Source organism: Falco naumanni, chromosome Z, assembly GCF_017639655.2.
Source record: "Falco naumanni isolate bFalNau1 chromosome Z, bFalNau1.pat, whole genome shotgun sequence".
In the NCBI taxonomy this organism is placed as follows: Eukaryota; Metazoa; Chordata; class Aves; order Falconiformes; family Falconidae; genus Falco; species Falco naumanni.
In genome coordinates this window covers 38,382,112-38,401,037 of record NC_054080.1, presented here as the reverse complement: position 1 = coordinate 38,401,037, position 18,926 = coordinate 38,382,112, and the positions used below count along the sequence as shown (strand labels likewise).

The 18,926-nt window shown below is 42.7% G+C and overlaps 3 protein-coding genes across 20 annotated transcripts in view; 2 read left to right on the top strand and 1 right to left on the bottom strand.

Moving 5' to 3' along the window:
* SHC3 (SHC adaptor protein 3) overlaps window positions 1-11,194 on the bottom strand; it is a 110,954-nt gene extending 99,760 nt beyond the window's left edge. For 2 of the 3 annotated variants that reach the window (XM_040580367.1, XM_040580365.1), the window contains exon 1: window positions 3,812-3,908. The gene's annotated coding sequence lies outside the window, so the exon portion shown is untranslated. Of the gene's footprint in view, window positions 1-3,811; window positions 3,909-11,101 lie in introns of those variants that run through there. The other variant, XM_040580366.1, reaches the window with a different exon arrangement.
* CKS2 (CDC28 protein kinase regulatory subunit 2) lies at window positions 7,676-10,435 on the top strand. Its single transcript, XM_040580368.1, has 3 exons — window positions 7,676-7,832; window positions 8,852-8,979; window positions 10,112-10,435. Exons 1-3 carry the CDS (start codon window positions 7,774-7,776, stop codon window positions 10,162-10,164), a joined length of 240 nt encoding a protein of 79 aa, XP_040436302.1. The 5' UTR covers window positions 7,676-7,773; the 3' UTR covers window positions 10,165-10,435.
* A 124-nt stretch (window positions 11,195-11,318) lies between the features above and the next one.
* The window catches only part of SECISBP2 (SECIS binding protein 2), a 27,930-nt gene continuing 20,322 nt past the window's right edge, over window positions 11,319-18,926 (top strand). For 5 of the 16 annotated variants that reach the window (XM_040580726.1, XM_040580722.1, XM_040580724.1 and 2 more), the window contains exons 1-5: window positions 11,347-11,422; window positions 13,260-13,405; window positions 15,124-15,385; window positions 17,320-17,449; window positions 17,858-18,081. In XM_040580726.1, the coding sequence (XP_040436660.1) occupies window positions 11,381-11,422; window positions 13,260-13,405; window positions 15,124-15,385; window positions 17,320-17,449; window positions 17,858-18,081 (804 nt within the window). In that variant the 5' untranslated portion in view covers window positions 11,347-11,380. Of the gene's footprint in view, window positions 11,423-11,484; window positions 11,613-13,259; window positions 13,406-15,123; window positions 15,386-15,424; window positions 15,839-17,319; window positions 17,450-17,857; window positions 18,082-18,926 lie in introns of those variants that run through there. The other 11 variants (XM_040580730.1, XM_040580729.1, XM_040580723.1 and 8 more) reach the window with 10 other exon arrangements.

Genomic DNA, 18,926 nt, shown 5'->3' with positions numbered 1-18,926 from the left:
GGGCTCATATTTAAAATCCTAGCCTCTAATCCTATAGCATATAAACCCTACCTCTGGAAACCACAAACATCTGGGCTAATTAATAAAGCATTCACAGGCTCTTCCAACACAAAACTCAGCTGTGGCCGATTTAACATGAACAAAAGAGTCTTGTTCTCATAAAGGAACTTGTTCATCCATGGAACTCCTTGCAAAAAGATACTGTGGAGACAGAATGTTTGGCCCAAAAATGACTGGAAAAATACTGAAACAAAAATCCACTTGGGCTTGTTATTTGCAAAAAAAAATCCCTCATCAGCAACCCCATAGAATCTAGAAAAATATGGGGACATACTTCTCTGACTCTTAAACTACTCCATTATGGAAGGCATCCATTATAGAAATCTGCAGAGCTACATTTGGCTATAAGGACCTTTTCTCAGGTCTAGCACTGACATTTGTTTTAAGTTTAAACAAAATTTTTGCTCAAATTATTTAACCACTGTGTCAAAAAAATTCAGTAACTGAAGAACTCTGAGATTCCACTACAGATTTTTTTGCCATTCGTCCACCTTGAGGTACTGCCATGTTGCACAGCCTACAGGAAAAATCTGAGCAGGACTGTGCCTCGTTTGACAGCATCTTTTTGTGCTTGATTCTCCAGTCACTATACGCTACTGTCCTGAACTTGTTATATTAGCATTGGTTGCTATGGAAATCATGATCTGCTAAATTCAGCATTATTGATTTTAACATGGGAACACTTGAGTGTGGCTCCTTTTCAGATCCAAGTTGTAGTCTTTAGATGAGGTTCTGATCATTCCTTTCAGAAGAAAATCCATAGAAAGACAGAGAGAGTTAAACCTCAATGAAATGACACAGATCGACACTAGTTTCCAAGCTCTGCAAGGATCTGGATGGATTGCAGACGTTCTGTATCTCTACACCCACCTTGCAAGCTGGCCTCTTCTATGACTTGGGAGTAATTTATTCAGGAATGCCTTTAAAATGCAGTTCTTGAACAAGCACAGATACTGGAAGGCACGTGTATCATAACTGGCTCTATTTCTCAAGTCAATTTATCCTCTCTCAGATGGAAATCCTCAGTAATTCAGCTAGATTATTTTCAACTCTAGCTTATTTACAGACAGCTAAACCATCAAAACACAGTATTATTCTTTGGTGTCTCCAAGGCCTGGTTCACGTTTTTGTGAGAACCAAAAACCAAACCAAAAATATTCAACTTTCATTAATTAAGGGGAAGTTAATTAGCACATGAACACCTCTATGCTTATAAAAATGTTTTTCAAATTGAGTAAGGCAAGAAATCCAAATTTAAGTATCTAAAATGAGGTAAACTAATTTTGAATATCAAGTCTGCAAAGACAAATATTGTTAATATAACACATATGAGTGGCCTGAATAAGTCTGTAGGATCAGTGCTTTGAGGATTACTGGCGTTGTGAAATACTAGGCAAATACCATATAAAGCCAGAAAATAAAATTGCAGTCAAATAAAAAGTTAGTTTACTGAATATCAGAACTAAGTGAGACTGATTTTCTACTGACTCATAGTTTGTGAATGATTGGCTTTACTGTCTCAGAAGGCCCGCGCACCAAAGGCTGAAAGGTATTTATCACTGAGGCATTTATATGAAGTCTTTTTTCACATGTAGGTTCTTTGCCTAGTAAGGTGAGTTTAACTGTAATGTCACCCCCCATTACAGTGCTTCTACTTTATCTGGACACCTATTGTCATGAAACCTCCAATAATTTATTTATCAACACTTATATTAAGTTTGACCAAACCAACCAATAGGTTCAAAAGCTAATTGAGGATAAAAAACAATGGGGAGTAAAACTGTTTAAGCCTTGCTTCCATAGGAAAAGATAAAAGCACAAATAACAGTTCATCAATATATATTACAAATGTGATTCACACTCAAATTATTCCCAAATTATTAACTGTGTATATGATTCTGACTCATGAAGACAGTACAAAAGGATCCTTGAATGTGAACATGCTGTTCTACTCAGGAAAATACATTCAAGTATCCAACATCAGTGTTTCAGAAGGCCATGTTTAAAACCGAACCACAGTAAAAGTAACTTAAATTTTTCAAATACCTCATAGAACTGAACAGAAAAAGCTGTAGAGATTTATAATCATAAATTGCTATGCACCACAGATGGGGAACTTGGCATCTTTTCCTTCTTTCAAAAAGCATGGAAAATATTTTTATTCACCATAACTTACATCCTGAATTCTGTATATACAATAGAAAGGTGCACAGGGGCCCTTCATCATAACAGATTTTTATTAATTATATATAGCCCACATAACTCTGTGGATGGCCTTGGTCACAAGGAACAGGTTACACAGAGGATTTAAATCTGCTCCTATCTAGTTAAATGAAATAATAATAAAAAAATTTCATAGCCCATCTTTAGTCCTGAAGAGGCTCTATGCTGGCTATAGTCATGCTGTTCTCACACAGAACGCAGATTATTGCTGCTCAAAATTACTCGCGCCTGCATAACAGCTACATAAGACAGAGAGAGTAGCTCAATAATATTCTCTTTACGATTCTGCTATTTCACCTTGTGTTTCAGCATCAAGAGCTAACTGGACAGGGCTTTGAGCAGAAGGATCCTTTCCAGCTGAGCAGCTCACACTTCTCAGAACAGACCTATAACCCTTGAAGTTATGTAGAACTCTTTTCAGTCTGTACTATGGCAAGCTTCTTTGATATATGCTTCAGTATGTGCCTTCAATATGTTGAGGCACAAGTGTACTTTAAGAGCTAGTTAGCAGCTTTTATCTTTAACAAATACAAGTATTTATGGTTTCATTCCCTTCTGACCTGGTTCAGAAGCTTCAGAGTCCAGATCTGGATCCACCACGACCTAATAAACCTAATTCCAGAAACTAACTTTGAATATGAAAATGTATTACAATTAACATTAAAAAGTCATTCTAGAGCACTGGAAAAAAGCATTATTTTTGTTCTACATGTCAATACTGGCAAAAGTTACAATGGGAAGGCATAACTGATAACCACAGAAACAGGCCTCAAAGAAATCACTGATCAGAGACAGGATCAGTTGGACCTAAAACATGCCTGCAAGGTGTATTGTTTTCTAAAATGTTCTGGATTATTATATTAGGTACTGGTAAGAAATGTTTCCTAAGGTCTAGCAGAAAGCTGCCTTGACAAAGTTTAAGAATTTTTGTTCTTTGCACACTGGATACAGAGCAGTTTATTCCCTTCTTTCCAGTGTGACAGTCACAGTCTTTGTGTATAACAATATTCTGAAGAAAATGCTGAAAGAGCCCCGTTTCACAGACTATCACACATCATGGCTGAGGTTAGAAGGGACCTCTGGGAATCATCTGGTCTGACATTCCTGCTCAAGCAGGGCCACCTAGGCCCTGTTGCCCAGGTCTATTTCTAAGTGGCTTTGGAAGATCTTCAAAGATGGAGACTTTAGCAGCTCCCTGGGCAACCTCTGCCAGTGTCCCACCACCCTAACAGTAAAAAAAGGATTTCAGTTTGTGCCCATTGCCTCTGGTCCTGTTACTGGACACCACTGGTAAAAGCCTGGGGTTTTCTTCTTTGCACCCTGCCTTCAGGTTTCTATACACATTGATAAGGTACCCCCTAAGCCTCCTCTAAGCTGAACAGTCACAGCTCTCTGTCTCACCTCACACGAGAGATACTCCAGTCCTTTCATCCTCTTTCTGGCCTTTCATTGGACTCTCCAGTAGCTCCATCTCTGCCTTGTCCTAGGAAACCCAGAACAGGGCACAGTACTCCAGCAGTGGCCTCACCTGTGCTGAATGGAGGGGTCACCTCCTGTTGCGACGGAGGGAAGACACAGTCACTCAATATGAGTGATCAGCAGACTTCATTTATTGTGCCTTACAGTCACCTTTTATGTCTTCTTATAATTAGCTCATACATATTACAAAAGTTAAGCTCATTATTGGTTAGTTGCCTAAATACCAAGTCCGCCCCTTGTTTCTCTTCTGTAGTTATCTGTTCCCCCTGCAACATTCTTTTCCCACCAAAATCTTCCTGTTATTGTGTAACAAGAACAGCCAAAGACAGTGTATTTTGCTTTACTTCAGATAAGCTGAGAGCAATGTGCATTTTTGTCCAGCCAGCTGGACTATGTCTATGTGACCCTTTTCAGCTAGCCAGTTATCCACAACCTCCCTCAAGCTGCTGGCAACATTCATCCTAACGCACCCCAAGACAGTATTAGCCTTCTTTGCTGCAAAGGCACATTGTTAGCTCATGCTCAACTTGGTGTCCAGGACTCCCAGGTCCTTTTCTGCAAAACTGATCTCCAGCTGGGTGGCTCCCAGCATGTACTGGTGCCTGGCGTTGTGCCTCCCCAGGTGCAGGACTTCTCATTTCCCCTGTTCAACTTCAAGAGGTTCCTCTCAGCCCTCTTCTGCAGCCCATCAACCTGGTGGCACAACCCTCTGGTGTATCAGCCACTCCTTCCAGGTTCATGTGATCTGCACCTCACTGCCTGCACATTCAGCCCATACATCAATAGTTTCTCTATGAAAATATTAGGGGAGATAGTGTTACAAGCTGTAGTGAAGTCTAGGTAGACAGTAACCACTGCCTTCCCTCTGGCTCTGTCAGGCCATCTCATCACAGAAGTTTAGCAAGTTGGTCAAGTATGACTTTGCCTTGGTGAATCCATCCTGGCTTCTCCTGATGCTTTTCTTGTCATTCATGTGCCTGGAAATTATTATCAAGCTTAATCATTCAACAAGCTTAACCATTTAGCAAGCTTATTACTTTATTTCAGTAATTTTACAAATTATATCCCTAACATTAAAGTTTTTATTTTAGGAAAGAGATACCAAATTTATAGTGGAACATAACAAATTCCTGGTACTGTGGCATCATTTACCATTCACCAACGTTTTTAAGTCTTGTCAGGGAAAAAAATTGATGAAAGAAGCTAAAATGTCACTTTGGTACTAAATAAGATCTCCTAACCCTGGATTAATAAAGCCAGTATGTTAGTTTTGTTAGCTCTTCCAGTTCCCTGAAATATAGAGCTGTTCAGTCCTCAGGAACAAGGATTTTCAGAATAATTTGAGGGATCTAGAACAAAACCAGATGCGTATCTGCCTAAGAATCCTTTTAATCTTCTTCAAAATTATGACTTGGTATGAGTATTTGCAATAGAAGGAACAGTTGCTTTAAAGAAACTCTAGGCTTTCATTTCTGGGTGAACTTAAAGGAGGCTTCTACGTAGGCTTCCATAAAGGTCAATTTTCTCTCATGTTCTATGTGTATCAGGTAAGCTGAAGGGTTATAAAGAAAGCACACAGATGAAACATCTTCTGTCCAGCTGAACCCCTTCGGTGGCCTGATGTTCTTTTCCATTATTACACAACACCATTCATAACAGAAATTACTGTGTACTCTCTGCCTGCCTTAAGTATTAAAAAAATTAAGTTGTGCTGCCTGGAACCAAGCTGAAAAATACCAACTTATATTCTGTTTTGAATAATCCAACCAGCACCTTAGAAAACTTGCAGGTGGCTCATACAGTCATACTGGAATTTATGTTCCTGCTGAGGATCTTTAATGAAAGGAATTTCACACAATTAACTACATCAGCACAAAAAATAATGACTTCATTTTGCCCATAAATGACCTGGGTCAACATGCCCTAAGACACAGAGAAAAAGCATGCCTTTTAATGGCTATAAGGCATGAGACTGTTTTAAACTTTAGCATTTATCAGGCTGCGGTACCAGTAAAAATGATGCTGCTAAAACCAGTGATCCCTACCACATGTGTGTCAGCCCTTGTGCCGCTCAAGAGTTCAATTTTTTGTTTTCCCCATCAGAAGTTCTTGGACAGATGCACTACACGATCACAGAAAATACCCATTATTTCTATTCGTACTACAAAAGCTAATTAAACTGGTCCTCTTTTACTACAGAGGCCCAACAAAGAGAGGAGACAGCAGCATACCACAGGTAGGGATGTTACAGATCTGCTAATAAGTTGGAATTAATTAACTTCATTTGATTTTATAAAATCATTTTAATAGAAATATAGAGGAATAAGAAATATATTTTAATGAAACTAGTAGTTGCACAACAAAAGCTGCTATGAAATCCTCTATACAGCCCTGCACCAAGGCCAAAAGAATAGGTCAGGATCACCTAGTAGGAATAATTAGACAACAGACTTAAGATTCAAGATGATTTAAGATAATTGGATACAGTATTTACAGGTAGACTGGGAGAATGCATTGAAATGTCAGAATGTAGAATTAATGGGAACTGGGGAGAGTCGACTGGAACAACTTACAGTTACCTGCCAAGAAACCGTGAACTTTAGTAACAGGTAATTCCGGCAGGGGAAGATCGCGACCAATGACTCATATACCACCTACCCAAATCGTACTCCAGACCCATTTCTAGACTTTTTTAACCTTTACTGTGCAGAATCGGATTTGGGAGGAGGGTATGTTAATGATTTTCAGTAAGTATTATGATTATGCATGAATATTTAATGAATATGTAGTAATAAGTTCTATATATGGTGTATGATTTTGAAGCTTGGTGTGTGTTGATCGTGAGAGGACTCACTCTTGCACCCGGCTGTTAATAAAGAAGTGTCTGCTTGCCTGCATCACATTGGTGTTGGTAAGTTCTTCGTTCCGAGATTTCGGTAACAGGGAGGCACAGTATGTGAAGGGAAAAACAATGACCACATCACCTGTCAACATTTCCATGAAGTATATGTCAATCTCACAGGACTACACTCAAGAAATACTGCTGGAGTTTAGGTAAGCACAGAATTCAGTATTTATTTACTGAAAAAAATTCATGCTAGCAGATCCATACCCCAAGGACCTGCAGTGACTCTTTATCACATCCTTGCAAGCTGCTACTTGTGTTTTAACACTGCAGTTTATTTACTGTTTTGCTGGGCAAGAATGTTTGTAAATCCCATCTGCACACCCATTCATCAGCTGTCAACACCCCTGCACCCTGTTCATTTTCTGTCTGCACTCAGCAAAACAGCACATAAAGTACTACAGATGCTGCGGCCTTGCAAGTCTAAGGGAGCAGCCATGTTTGTGAAGTACCCATAGTCCAGCACACCATGAGTTCACAAAACGCACCCGCACCCAGGGTATGCCATACAGAAGCGGCACCAGGGAACAGCACACATTTAATTTAAACGGGAGGCTTTACGGAGAGGCTGCTCGTCCGCTGCCCGACACCAGCAATTCCCTTGACAGCCCGGACTGCAGCCGTTCGCGCCGCCAGGGCTGCGCCAAGCCGATCGCGACAAGGGTACGACACAGGTACGATACGGACCCTGCACGGCCGCCTCACAGCCACAACCCCCTCACCCGCCCCCGCCCCTTCGCGTACAGTCTGGAAACTGCTGGAACCGCCCGGCCCCGGCGGCGGTCAGCCAATCACCGCGGCCCTGCGCCTCACGCGCCCCGCGCCGCCGCTGCGCGCGCGCCCCCACCCGCCTACCTCCCAACCGTCACTCCCTTACGTAATACCCCGCCGGCACGCTCCAGGGATTGGTGGAACAGCGAGCGTTCGAGTCACGCGGCGGTTCGGCGGGCGTGGCGGCGCGGTACGCTATTGGCTGGCCCGGCAACACCAATCACAGTTAAGCTCTTAGATTCAAACGGAGCGGGGCGCGGAAGCGAGTGCTCAGTTTGTGGGGTTATCTGTGAAGAGGGCTGAGCAGGCTGCTGCTGCCTTCGCTGCCTCTAGTTATGGCGAACAAACAGATCTACTACTCCGACAAGTACTTTGACGAGCAGTACGAGTACCGGTATGAGGCTGTGCGTGAGCGCGGGAGGGCCGGCAAGAAGGCATGAGAAGGGGGCTCCTTGGTGGCCCTGTCGGAGGGGGGTGGCTTGGGCCGGCACCTCTGCCGGGGTTTGTGCGATGCCCTCAGGGAGTAAGTTCCGCCGGCGGCGGCAGCGAGCTTTGCTCTGGCCTCTGGAGGGGCAGAGGGGCGTAGAGCCTGCGGGGAAGAGCCGTGCCTCGCTTCTTCACGTAGCTTCCGACCATCTGGGCGTGGGGGTGCTTTGGAATGCTGGTCTCGGCTGGCCCCTCTAGAGTGGTTGTTCGGCGAGCGAGCAACGCAAGACCCAGCCAGCCGGAGGGCGCTGAAGGCTCCCCGCTCCGGTGGAGGCGGAGCGGCCGTGGCAGAGCTGGGCTTGGGCAGGGTCTGCCGGCGGGGAGCGCTCGGCCCCTGCTGACGAGACCCGGGTGGCGACCGCCAGGGGACGCGTGGGGAGTGCCAGCCCATCAGCCTCGCTGGTGGCGCTAGCTGCGCGGGCCGGCGGGGTGCGGCCTCGGGAGGGGGAGCGTTGTGCCGCCTAAGCTGTCTGGGGCCCCGCTGCCCCGCTCGCTTAGATGCCATCATTTCCTCTGTTTAGAGATCAAAGTGGCCTTCTTACGATCGCGAAACCAAGACTGAATGCTCCACTTTCTATTAAGTGATAAAGTAACTTGCGAATATGGAGAGCAGGCTGTATGTTCCTCCTCAGCTGACAGACCAGGCTCTGAAGTGGTGTTAGTGCCCTGTCTTTCCAAACAAGCAATGTAATTTCTTTTAGGAAGTAGGCTGTTTCAATATATGTTGCATTACAGATGTGATCTTGAGTAGACAAAGTGGTTTTAGAACTGGATTCCGGGACAGATGCTTCATAATCAAAGTAGTGGTATCAGTCAGCACCCTAGGCTGCTTTATAGTGAACGTGGGTATTCATAACTGAATGTGCTTACTGTCTTTCAGTGTAGGTCTATGCATGTAATGTGTGTTTAATAATTAAACCTCTATAGACATGTGATGCTGCCAAGAGAACTTTCAAAACGAGTGCCAAAATCCCATCTGATGTCTGAAGAAGAGTGGAGACAACTTGGTATTCAGCAAAGTTTTGGTTGGGTTCACTATATGATCCACGAGCCAGGTAAGTACATCTGAACAGTATTAGGTGAACAAGAGTCTAAAATATCAACTGCCTGATGCTCAACTGAAATGTTTAGTGCATAATTTGCTCCTGTGGAATCCAGATAGAATTCACTACTGAATGTTTACATTACTCTCTTTCCCCTTGTTACTTTAGCCATTTGTTAACGCAGGCAAAAAAACAGCCTTTCTTTTAAACCTCTCTCAGACACCATGTGTATCAGTGAACAAAACAGAAACACTTCCTACCTCTGCCTATAGAAATAGACTTCATGTAAGCTCTTGAATAATGTTAGTGTCTCGGTGACTGAACCAAACTTTACATAGCAGTGTATTTTTAAATCATAAAGCTGACATACCTGCTTTTTGTACAGAAACTTACTAGATGCTTTTGTAGATGAGGTTCTGTATTAATGCTCTGCAAAGTTTACAGTATATTTTGAACTGTAGTTATGCAGCCTACATAAAAGCAGCACTTAAAACCAGTCTTTCAATTGATGGAGCGTGCAGCCCTCAAACTCCTACCAACTTGGATGTACTGAAAACAGCCATTCAATGTAACTTAGAATTGACAAGCCTGACTAAAAGTTAGTGGTGAGAGATGAATTGCAGCAGCATGGAATTCCAAGCTTGTGAAGAAATCAGTATAACTTACCACTGTTAACTTTGATACTTTTGGAGGAGTTGACAAGTCAGATCAATAATAAAGTAAGCTGGTTGTATTGTTAGCTAACAAGTGGCTTTTGTTGATGCTTGACACTATGTACCTAACAAGGACAGCATGAGTACTTGCAGTAACAAAGCTCATCAAATAGACTAATGTAGAGGGGCAGTTAGTACCAAAACTAACTAAAAGTACTGTATTTTCCCCAGTATTTTCCTCCTGTAAGTATTTTAAGTTTGGTACTGCCAACATTTGGTATAAAACTTTCAAAAAGTATGTCTTTGACTGTTGTAAGGTTACTGCAAAGTTGGTCTGTTAATATTACACATGGGGCCATATTTGTGGAGTTAACCTGTTTATTACTTGACAGCAATCTTTAACTACTGTTCAAGATTTTTTAAACGGAAGAAACTCCTGTAATCAGGATTTAGGGGACAGACTGGCCCATTGTTCCATTTTATTTCCACAGAACCGCATATTCTTCTCTTCAGAAGACCTCTTCCAAAGAATGAGCAGAAATGAACACCCGGTTATCGATCTTCTAGATCTTCTGGAACTGTATATGAGTGTATATATCTTGGTAGTATTCAGTAAATATTTTGAAATGTACAAATCATACACCCATATCTGTACATGAGATGTATTATTCACAGCAACAAAGCTCAGTCAAATGCAATTCAAAGTAGGCTGCTATGGTGTTCGAAGACTGTTGAAACTCTTCCCTCACTGTTAACATTAGTGCTTACTTAAGTCTTCATTGAATTTTCTTCTATTAAAGCAGTGCATGTTCTGACTAATGTGACCTCTTAACTGTTCGGTACCATTTGCACTTGACTTTTCTGCATGTTCAAATTGGTGACTCACCTGTTCAGTAATAGGCACAAAGAAATAAAGTTTCTTCTAATGAAAACTCAGTGCCTAGAGTTCTAATTCACCTGACAAAACAAATAGTTCAACTTTTAACAGTATGTACTTCGGGGGGGGGGGGGGGGAATTAACCGGGTGAACCTATTTTGTTTCCCTGGAAGAATTATTTTGCCCTACATGCCAAAGTTCCTAACCCTTATCTGAATGGGGGACAGCAAGCACTCTGGAAAGGAAGCTGGTCGTGGTAAGGTAATACTCAGACTAGCTTCTGACATGCTTAAATTACTAGCCTGTTGGTGTTTGGGGGTGTCTTACCCCTTTGAGTGGGGATCTCCAAGTGCCAGGCAGGCACCTTAATTAGAAAAGCCATCGGTAACAATCTTACTGACTTGTGCTGAAACCATGCTTTTTCCCTCCTGGGCTTTAGCACCGGATTCCTGGGTGCTGTCTTGTGATCCTGAAAAATCTGTATGCTGATCTGTTGCCTGTGAGCGCAACACCTTTGTGCCCCTCTGCCCTGCTCTTGGGGGGGGGAACGAAGATCGGCTGCACCTCACAGCAGGGAGGGTCAGGCCCCAGGGCCTGTCTGTACCTGTTGCCTCAGCCGCCCTGCCGGGACGGGGCTGCTCCTCGCCGGTGCCCCCCGCTCGCAACTGCAGCTCGCCGGACTCAGCCTCGAACGCCCGCTGTGCTCAGCGTGGCCCCGGGCCCCGCCGGCGGGCGGCTCCGCGGCTGCCTGGCCCGGGGGGGGCGGGGCGGTGGCACCCCCGGCGGTGACGTCATTGCGGCGCGCCTCTGGGCCTGGCCCGGGCTGGCGGCGAAGCGGCCGCGCTGGGGGCGGCGGGGCGGGGGGCCACGGCCCGCCCACGCCATGGCGGCGGAGAGACGGCCGGGCGCGGGCCGAGGCGGCGAGGTAAGGGCGGCGGCGGCGGCTCCTCCCACTCCCCTGCGCCCTCCCCAGCCTTTCCCGGCCTGCTGCGTAACCGGGGTTGTGGAGCCTCCGCTTGCGCCCGTTGTGGGAGAGATGGGCGGCCTGCCTCGTTCCCGGGGCCCGCGGCGAGCTGTCTCCCTCTCGCCTGGCGGCCGGGCTGGCAGAGGCCGCGGTAAGTCGGCGCAGGGTCGGCGCCGCCGCACCGAGCGCTCGGCCGGGCCGCGGGCCCCCGCCGCGGCAGAGGCGGGTGGCTCGCACGGCGCCTCGGGTCGGCCTTTGGCTCGGGGCAGGGGCGGGCGGCGGGACGGCTGAGGCGGGTGCGCAGCCAGCCCCTCCCCGCCGCTTGGCTGCGGGAGCCCCACGCGTTACCTCGGCGAGCTTAGGTATGAAACCCGCTTCTCGCTCAGAGCTCCTGCTGCGAGGGCAGGTAGGCGTCCCGCTCGCTTTGAGTAAGGGTGCACAGATCCCAGCCAGGAACAACGCCGTTGCGTTGCACGAGGACTTACTGGCCAGGCTCGGGGTCTCTAAAGTTGGCGATTAGCCTGCAGTCACAGTCGCTTTCAGTGACACACGTCGTGGTGATCGCAATGATTGTTGAATAATGCTTTAGTTACCTCCCAAGCTCATGCTTTTCATATGGTGTGCTTCACTGTGCCAATTTCGCGGTTTATTTGTCGCAGTTACAGTGTACGTTCACTGTATATTTCGGATCTGCTGGGTAAATTCAGAAGGGGAAGAGTTAGTTATTTGTAATTTACTCTAGGCTATTGGAGACCTTTAAACGTTTATGATATAAGGGACTGCTGAGCCACTAGATCAGGGGTCCTCAAACTACGGCCGGTGGGCCGGGTACGGCCCCCCAGGGTCCTCAATCCGGCCCCCGGTATACAGACCCCCCCCCGCCCCCCCCCCCCCGGGGGTTGGGGGGAACCAAGCAGCCGCAGATGGCTGCCTGCCACTGCATCCGCGCCGGCCCCTGGTTAAAAAGTTTGAGGACCCCTGTACTAGAGGATGCAGGAAATCCAGCTCATATTGTCAAGCACTGAAATTGCTGTTCAAATATTTCTAAAGGCTTTGTGTGTTATTCAGTTATTGAAATTGGCTTTGACAAGTGAAAAAATCCCAGTTTTCATTAATTGCGTCAGTTACTGCAAAATACACAATCACCTATAGAAATGACTTCTGGCATGTATTTGGGTGACTAAAGCTGTATAACATGGTAATGGCAGTAAATACTTTGAATGTCATTTCAGTGTCCTTCCATATATACATATCCAGTTCAAGCTGATGGTAATTCAGAACAAATGGAAAATTTGTCTTCAGTAGATTTGTGTTGTGCCAGTAATGAGAAGGCTATATGATTAAGTATTCATTTCAGACGAGTGCCATAAAATACAAATGTACACAAAGCCATTATTGTTACATACTTCCAGAGTTTTATTTTACAGTAGTGCTAGTATATTTATGAGTTTTAGCTTATGCCATTCAACTCTAAATTAAGAATTCATATATTAGTGTTTACTGCATCTTGTGTTAAGCAGGCCTCTGCCCTTTCCATAGCTGACCTTTGTATGTACTTATAAATGTGGGTATTAAAGGAAATAGCGTTCCAGAACAGTCACATTTATCTTAGAATCCTTGGGTTTGTTTTTCCCTCTTCCTCTGTTTCCTTTTGGTGAGCTTTATTGCTTTGCATGTTGTTAGAAGAGAGCAAACTGACACTTTCCTATAAAGACAGTTAAGCTCACAAGGATGAGTATTTTTCACTTATAACATTAATCTCCAAATGCATGTAGCCAAAAAACATTTTGTTTCTTAGGGCATCAAGTTGTCAGCAGAGGTCAAACCATTTGTCCCAAAGCATGCGGCGGTAACTGTGGCATGGTCAGAACCATCAGAGGCATGTGTTTTTCCTAGGTACTTAACTACATGCTACCCATTTGTTCAGGAACCATCTTTGGATAAGTATGTCTATTTTCTGAATCTTGTTTCTTGGGGTTTTCAGCCTTCCAGTTTCAGACACTGAATACTCTTACAAAGTCAAAACTCTGATGCATTAATACTCTAGCCATAGAAGTGTTTGTGCATTGTCTTCATGGTTTAGGTTTTTGCATTTTTGTTCTTTGGGCCTAGGTCTGGTACCTTGTCTAGCACTCTTGAGGGTTTGTATTGTTACAGAGCATTAAGGAGGATTTCTTGGTCTGTAATGATGGATCTGTCTCCGTGCTTTGGAAGGAGATGAATACAGTCCTTGGGTGAAAGAATGGTTGTGTATTAAAACAAGGCTGGCATAAATATATAAAAGGAAGAGGAAGATCCTCTAAGAAGGTTTCTTATACTGTAAAACATTTAATTGATATGTGGGACGACTCCTGAATCCCCTCTCCACAACCCATGCATCCCCAGAAGGGCAGTTTTAGTAAGAATGCTACAGGTTTATAGAAGTTTTATTCTAATAAGGCCTGAAAGAAAAGACATTCACGGTAGACTTACAGAAGAAAGTATTGTTAACCCCAGAGCAAGCCAGAAAAAAACTTACATAGGACTGCAATAATTGAGAGTCTTGTAAGAATCTTGTGATGTACTGTGAAGTTATTGCTGTGTCCTGACAAGTTCAGTTGGAGAGCCGTAGTGAACAAACTCATTGTAGGCCTTCACTTCATCCTACAGGAAATCTTAGTATTTTGATTTTTAATAGCAATTGAACATTGAGGTGAGTACAGCCTGATCTATGCATTAGAAAAAACACAGCATTAACTTTAAAAAAAAAAACAGCAGACAGCAGCAATATTCTGATTCATATTTTACCGTCTTGGGACTGAGGCATAGTTATTTTTTTTTTACTCTAATTTGTTACTTTTCTTCTCTGTGTAGACTTACGATTCTAAGAGTTCCTTTGCATAGTCTATCAGAATTGCAACAGACAATAAGAAATGTGTTATCTGAAGTGTCTTGTTGTGATGGAAAAGTTTCTCTGTTTTTCATTACCTACCCAAGATTCAGAGGTTGGCCACTTCATGGCAAACAGTTTTAAATACTAAATGCAACTTCCTTAAACTGGGAAATTTACTTTCTCCCCTATCAAATTTGAATATTAGTGTGTAGTTTCTGTACAAAGTGTAGGGGGAGACTGGAAGCAAACTTTGAGTATACATTTGAAGGAAAAAGACACGCCCCAGGCATGTCGTGTTTTTGTAAACCATGATGGTTAAATGCAGGTCAGTTAATTATTATCTTAATTTTCTATTGTATTTCATACATGTGTTATACCCCATAAGATGCTACACTCCTGCTTTGTTATTATGGCATTTTAAGATGGGTTGTAATGTTTGTATTTTTGTAGTCAAGTATGTAATGCATGTCCTGTAGTTATACTGTGCTTTTGGTTTGTTTCACAAGAAAAAGCCTACAGAAAAGAAATATGAAGAACACTGACAAACCTTAAACAGAAATGAGAGCTGTAACTGCAAAGCAGACTAGCTTTGGAACTTGGGAACAGATAACATCTGGGTTTTAAAATATTTGCTAAACTACATGCTTTCCCCAAACAAAATTAATTATTTTTAAAGCTGTCTACAGCAGTGGGTGTATACTTAACTGAAGTAACAGGGAACAGTTTTCTTCTGAAATACAGCTTTCTTGTTAAACAAATTCTTCAGCCAAAGACTGGTATGTTTATCTAGGCAACATGTATATGCTGAAGATTTGCCCCAGGATGACTTTTCATCTCTTTCTCAATGTGCATCACGTAGTGTTTTGGGAGATCCTGCCTTCCGTGAATACTCCAGCTGCTCTTACTCATCTGATGTTGTTGCAAATGTATATCCAGTAGCTGGCTCACAATATCATTCTAACAACTCAACACAAAATAATGGTTCAGGAATAGTCAGTGAATCTGCTGAGCAAACATATCCGATCAGACGAGAAAGTAAGACTGTTTCAAAGGTGAGCAAATACATGCTTTTTAAAAATTAAATTAAATTCTTATTTCTAAATGTTTGGTTCATTTTTTGAAGTGAATAATCACGCTCTGTTATTGTCATGATAATGGATGGCGTTTAAAGAGGATGATAGTAATATGCCCAACTTCAGAGTTCAAAAAAGTCCATGGATTTCTGCAGTTCAGATGACAGTTTTTCAGTTAGTATTTTTGGAACATGAGGGGAATTTTATTCTTTCTTCTCAAAGAACAGTGAGGGTTGGAGGGAGCGGGAAAGACCATTTGTGAACAATGCTTTCCTATTTGGGCTTGGGGGAAGGTGGGGAAGGTCTTTTTTTTGAGCCCAGTGGCAGCTTCCATGAACCTGAGTTGAGAGACCTGGTAGCTGTCATCAGTTGTGTGGCTGATAAGTGATGAGACCACATCTGTCATTGAAGAATTTCCAAGATGTGCTACAGGTAAGAAGACAGTCCACAAGAGAATAGGAATTTGTGTTGGTATTGAGAGGGAAGAAAAAGTTCATGTTAGAAACATTGTCATTCAGTCAAAAGTAAAACAGAAGTTCAGTAAACATTTGTCATTTTTTGTGTGTGCTTTTTTGGACATAAATTTCCTGAAACTTGGATAATACTTTCAAACAAAAAGACAGACAAACTCCTCAAGATGTAAAAATCAGGGGGGAAAAAAAAAATCAAATTTATTATTAACCCATTTCCCTCCCTGGTTGACATTGTGTCTCTTGAATCTGTAAGGCTGCTGTTGTTTCCAACAGGTTCAAGTAATCTGTTCTCCAGTCACATCCTGGTGGACTGTACTTCCTAGGCAGGGACCTGGTGACTTCACTGTGGTCAGGCCTGTGTAGAGGAGGTTGTAAGATCAGGCCCCAAGTATGCACTACTAGACATAGAGAAAAATTAAACACTGAAACTGTCTGGGGACGTGATTAGCTCAGCATCACACAGGTGATGTCATATGAAGAAACTGAAATTTGGCTTCCAGGAGGAGTTCTGTGATTTTTGTAGGGGCTTGGGCTGAGCTGTGGAATGTTTCACAGTCTTTCTATTGTTGCTCCTGTCATTTATTTTTTTGTAAGCTTGGAGATGAAGGCTTGATCTTTGCAGCTTTGCATCAATGTGATCACATTTCCTGTAGCTTCAGCAATTTAGCTTTGAAGGTCAGGAATTGCCTTGTCCTGCCACCCAAGAAAATAATGTTGCTGCCAGATGTGCTCTGAATTTAGCCAGCATCCTGTAATCAGAAAAAGTTAAGCTACTTACGTAGGTTGATACTTGCATAGATGCAGGCTTAGTGCTTGTTCCTTGCCTGCCATACTGATTCCTGAGCTCAGTTCTGCCATACTATGTTTCTTGTGAGAATTACAGGGATTTCTGGATTTTACAGTATAGATGAATGTTTCCTTTACTGGAATCATATAGGTGTATCTTTTCTAATTACTTTCTGTCTGCTCCAAGTGTTTTGGATGTTGTGACATCAGTCTTGCCTGGCTTTGCCCATAGTATGTTGTTTAGTCAAAGGATTGAATGCTTTTAAGATTTTAGCCCTGTTCTAGAAGAAACTCAGCTTTAGAAAATCAGACTGGGTGATTTTAGATCAAACAACTTTAAACTATTGGAAATGCTGTGATTGATGCGATCTTAAAAGTACAGTTGTCTAGGAATGTATGGAGTAGTCCCTTTTGCATGAGCTATAGTACACGTTAAAAATGGCACAGCTAACAAGGTAGATAAAATCAAGTAACACGTTTCTAACTGGCTGTTCCTCTTTGTTTGGTTATTCATGGTTATGGTAAAGTGTTTATGTTTCACTAACTTGGTGGCCGCGCTCCAGATGCAGAGGTATTTAACAGTAACTCAAGGCAAACTTGATGCCTTTACAATGTTCAAGTAAAATCAACTAAATACGTCACAAATTCTTGCAGCAGAGGAGATCAAAAGAGAGTGAGAAAAAATTAGACAAGAAAAGGCATGATGGAGATGACGCTTCTGCCAGAATTGTGAACAGGACTTCATTCCAGACCTCCACATGCAGCAGAGATTCCATGAAGCCAGGTACAAATGTGTTTGGATAGAAATACATGGAATAGATGTAAAATGGCCAACTCTGCTGTAGCCTTCAATTTCTGACCATGTTTCTAAATCTAGAATAATTGAGGAACAGGATTTCTTTCCTGTGTGACTTTTTGGCATGGGATGGGGAACTACGCCTTTTTGCAGATTGAACAAATTCTTGTAAACTGATACAAAAAAATTCCTAAGCAAGCATCTGAATTTACAGTTGCTTGCTGAGTCGGTGTTGTGTATACACGTCATTTATAATTGCTAGGTTGCTTTTTTTAATGAGAGTTATGTGTAGCAGTAATTCTTGTGACAATTACTGTAGTGATGTCAATTAGTGTACTATAAAACATACCTGGAAATGATCACAAGCAACATTAATTATTCACATGCTTTATTCAGACAGGTTCAATAAAACTACAAACGAGAAGTCAACTCAAAGTCCAAAAGCAGAGTCTCTTCCTGCACCTGTGTTTGAAGCTACCGTTCTGGATTTCCACAAGTCACAGAGTCTGGGACGCAGTGACATACTGAATGGGCAGCATAAAAGTGGAGCAGTATGTTCAGCAGAAAGTAATATTACATGCCTTAGTCAACCACAGGTGTCTCTTTTGTTGAACACAGAGGTTAGCTGATGCTTTCATGTTGCAGAACTCAAAAACAAGTAAACAGTCTAAAGTTGAAATGTTTCTCAATGCAAGTACTTTGCATTCAGTATTGTAGTTTAAGACCTGTTTAAGTACCTTGCAAGCATGGAGTTTCAGAGCTAGAGGTTTTACAGTTCTTTTTGTAGATGGTGTTGTCAATGCTTGCTGTCTCCTCTTTTACCCTTTCTCAGTATTCTTTCCTTGTCTGTGCTGCCAGTAGATGCAGGGAAAGCCAAGTATTGTTAGAATTTAGGTTGGTACTGCTATGTCTAGACTTCTAGCTTGCTTACACAGAGCACGTATGCTCTGGCGGTTTCTTAACAACTTCTTGTTTTTTCTCTCACCTGGAAGTAATAGGTAAGCAGTCACTTACCCAATAGTTTTAACAGATTTAAAAAAGGGGAAAAAAAAGTCTGGAATACTGTACTTTATGCTAAAGGATAAAAATAAGGAACTGAATTCCAGAATGAGGAAAAAATATTAAGATGTAAGCATTTAACTTCCTTCTTCTTCTTGATTTCCTTCTTCCCTATCTGTTAATATATACAATACTGACACATTCAGCGGTATGTCGCATATATTGAATCAGAGTTTTCATTAGTGATTAAGGATGAATAAGTTTGAAGGATCCAAACAGCACAGTATTTCCAGTGCCTTTAAGTGGAAAACTGCCTATGCTGGAAAAAAGACCTCTCTGCTGTCACTTGAGTTTTCTTTTCGATTGCTAGTTTGAGTTTGATGATGGACTTTGTTCCAAGTGCATTAAAAACATCAACACTTTTTTCTTGTTACTTCTTGGAATCATTATTCAAATGCTTTTTTAA

Bases quoted from the DNA above. Each gene is read 5' to 3' on its own strand.
- CKS2 (XM_040580368.1), top strand. From the start codon at position 7,774: ATGGCGAACAAACAGATCTACTACTCCGACAAGTACTTTGACGAGCAG. The intron at 7,833-8,851 runs GTATGAGGCTGT...AAACCTCTATAG, and splicing joins GACGAGCAGTACGAGTACCG to ACATGTGATGCTGCCAAGAG. The intron at 8,980-10,111 runs GTAAGTACATCT...TTATTTCCACAG, and splicing joins CTATATGATCCACGAGCCAG to AACCGCATATTCTTCTCTTC.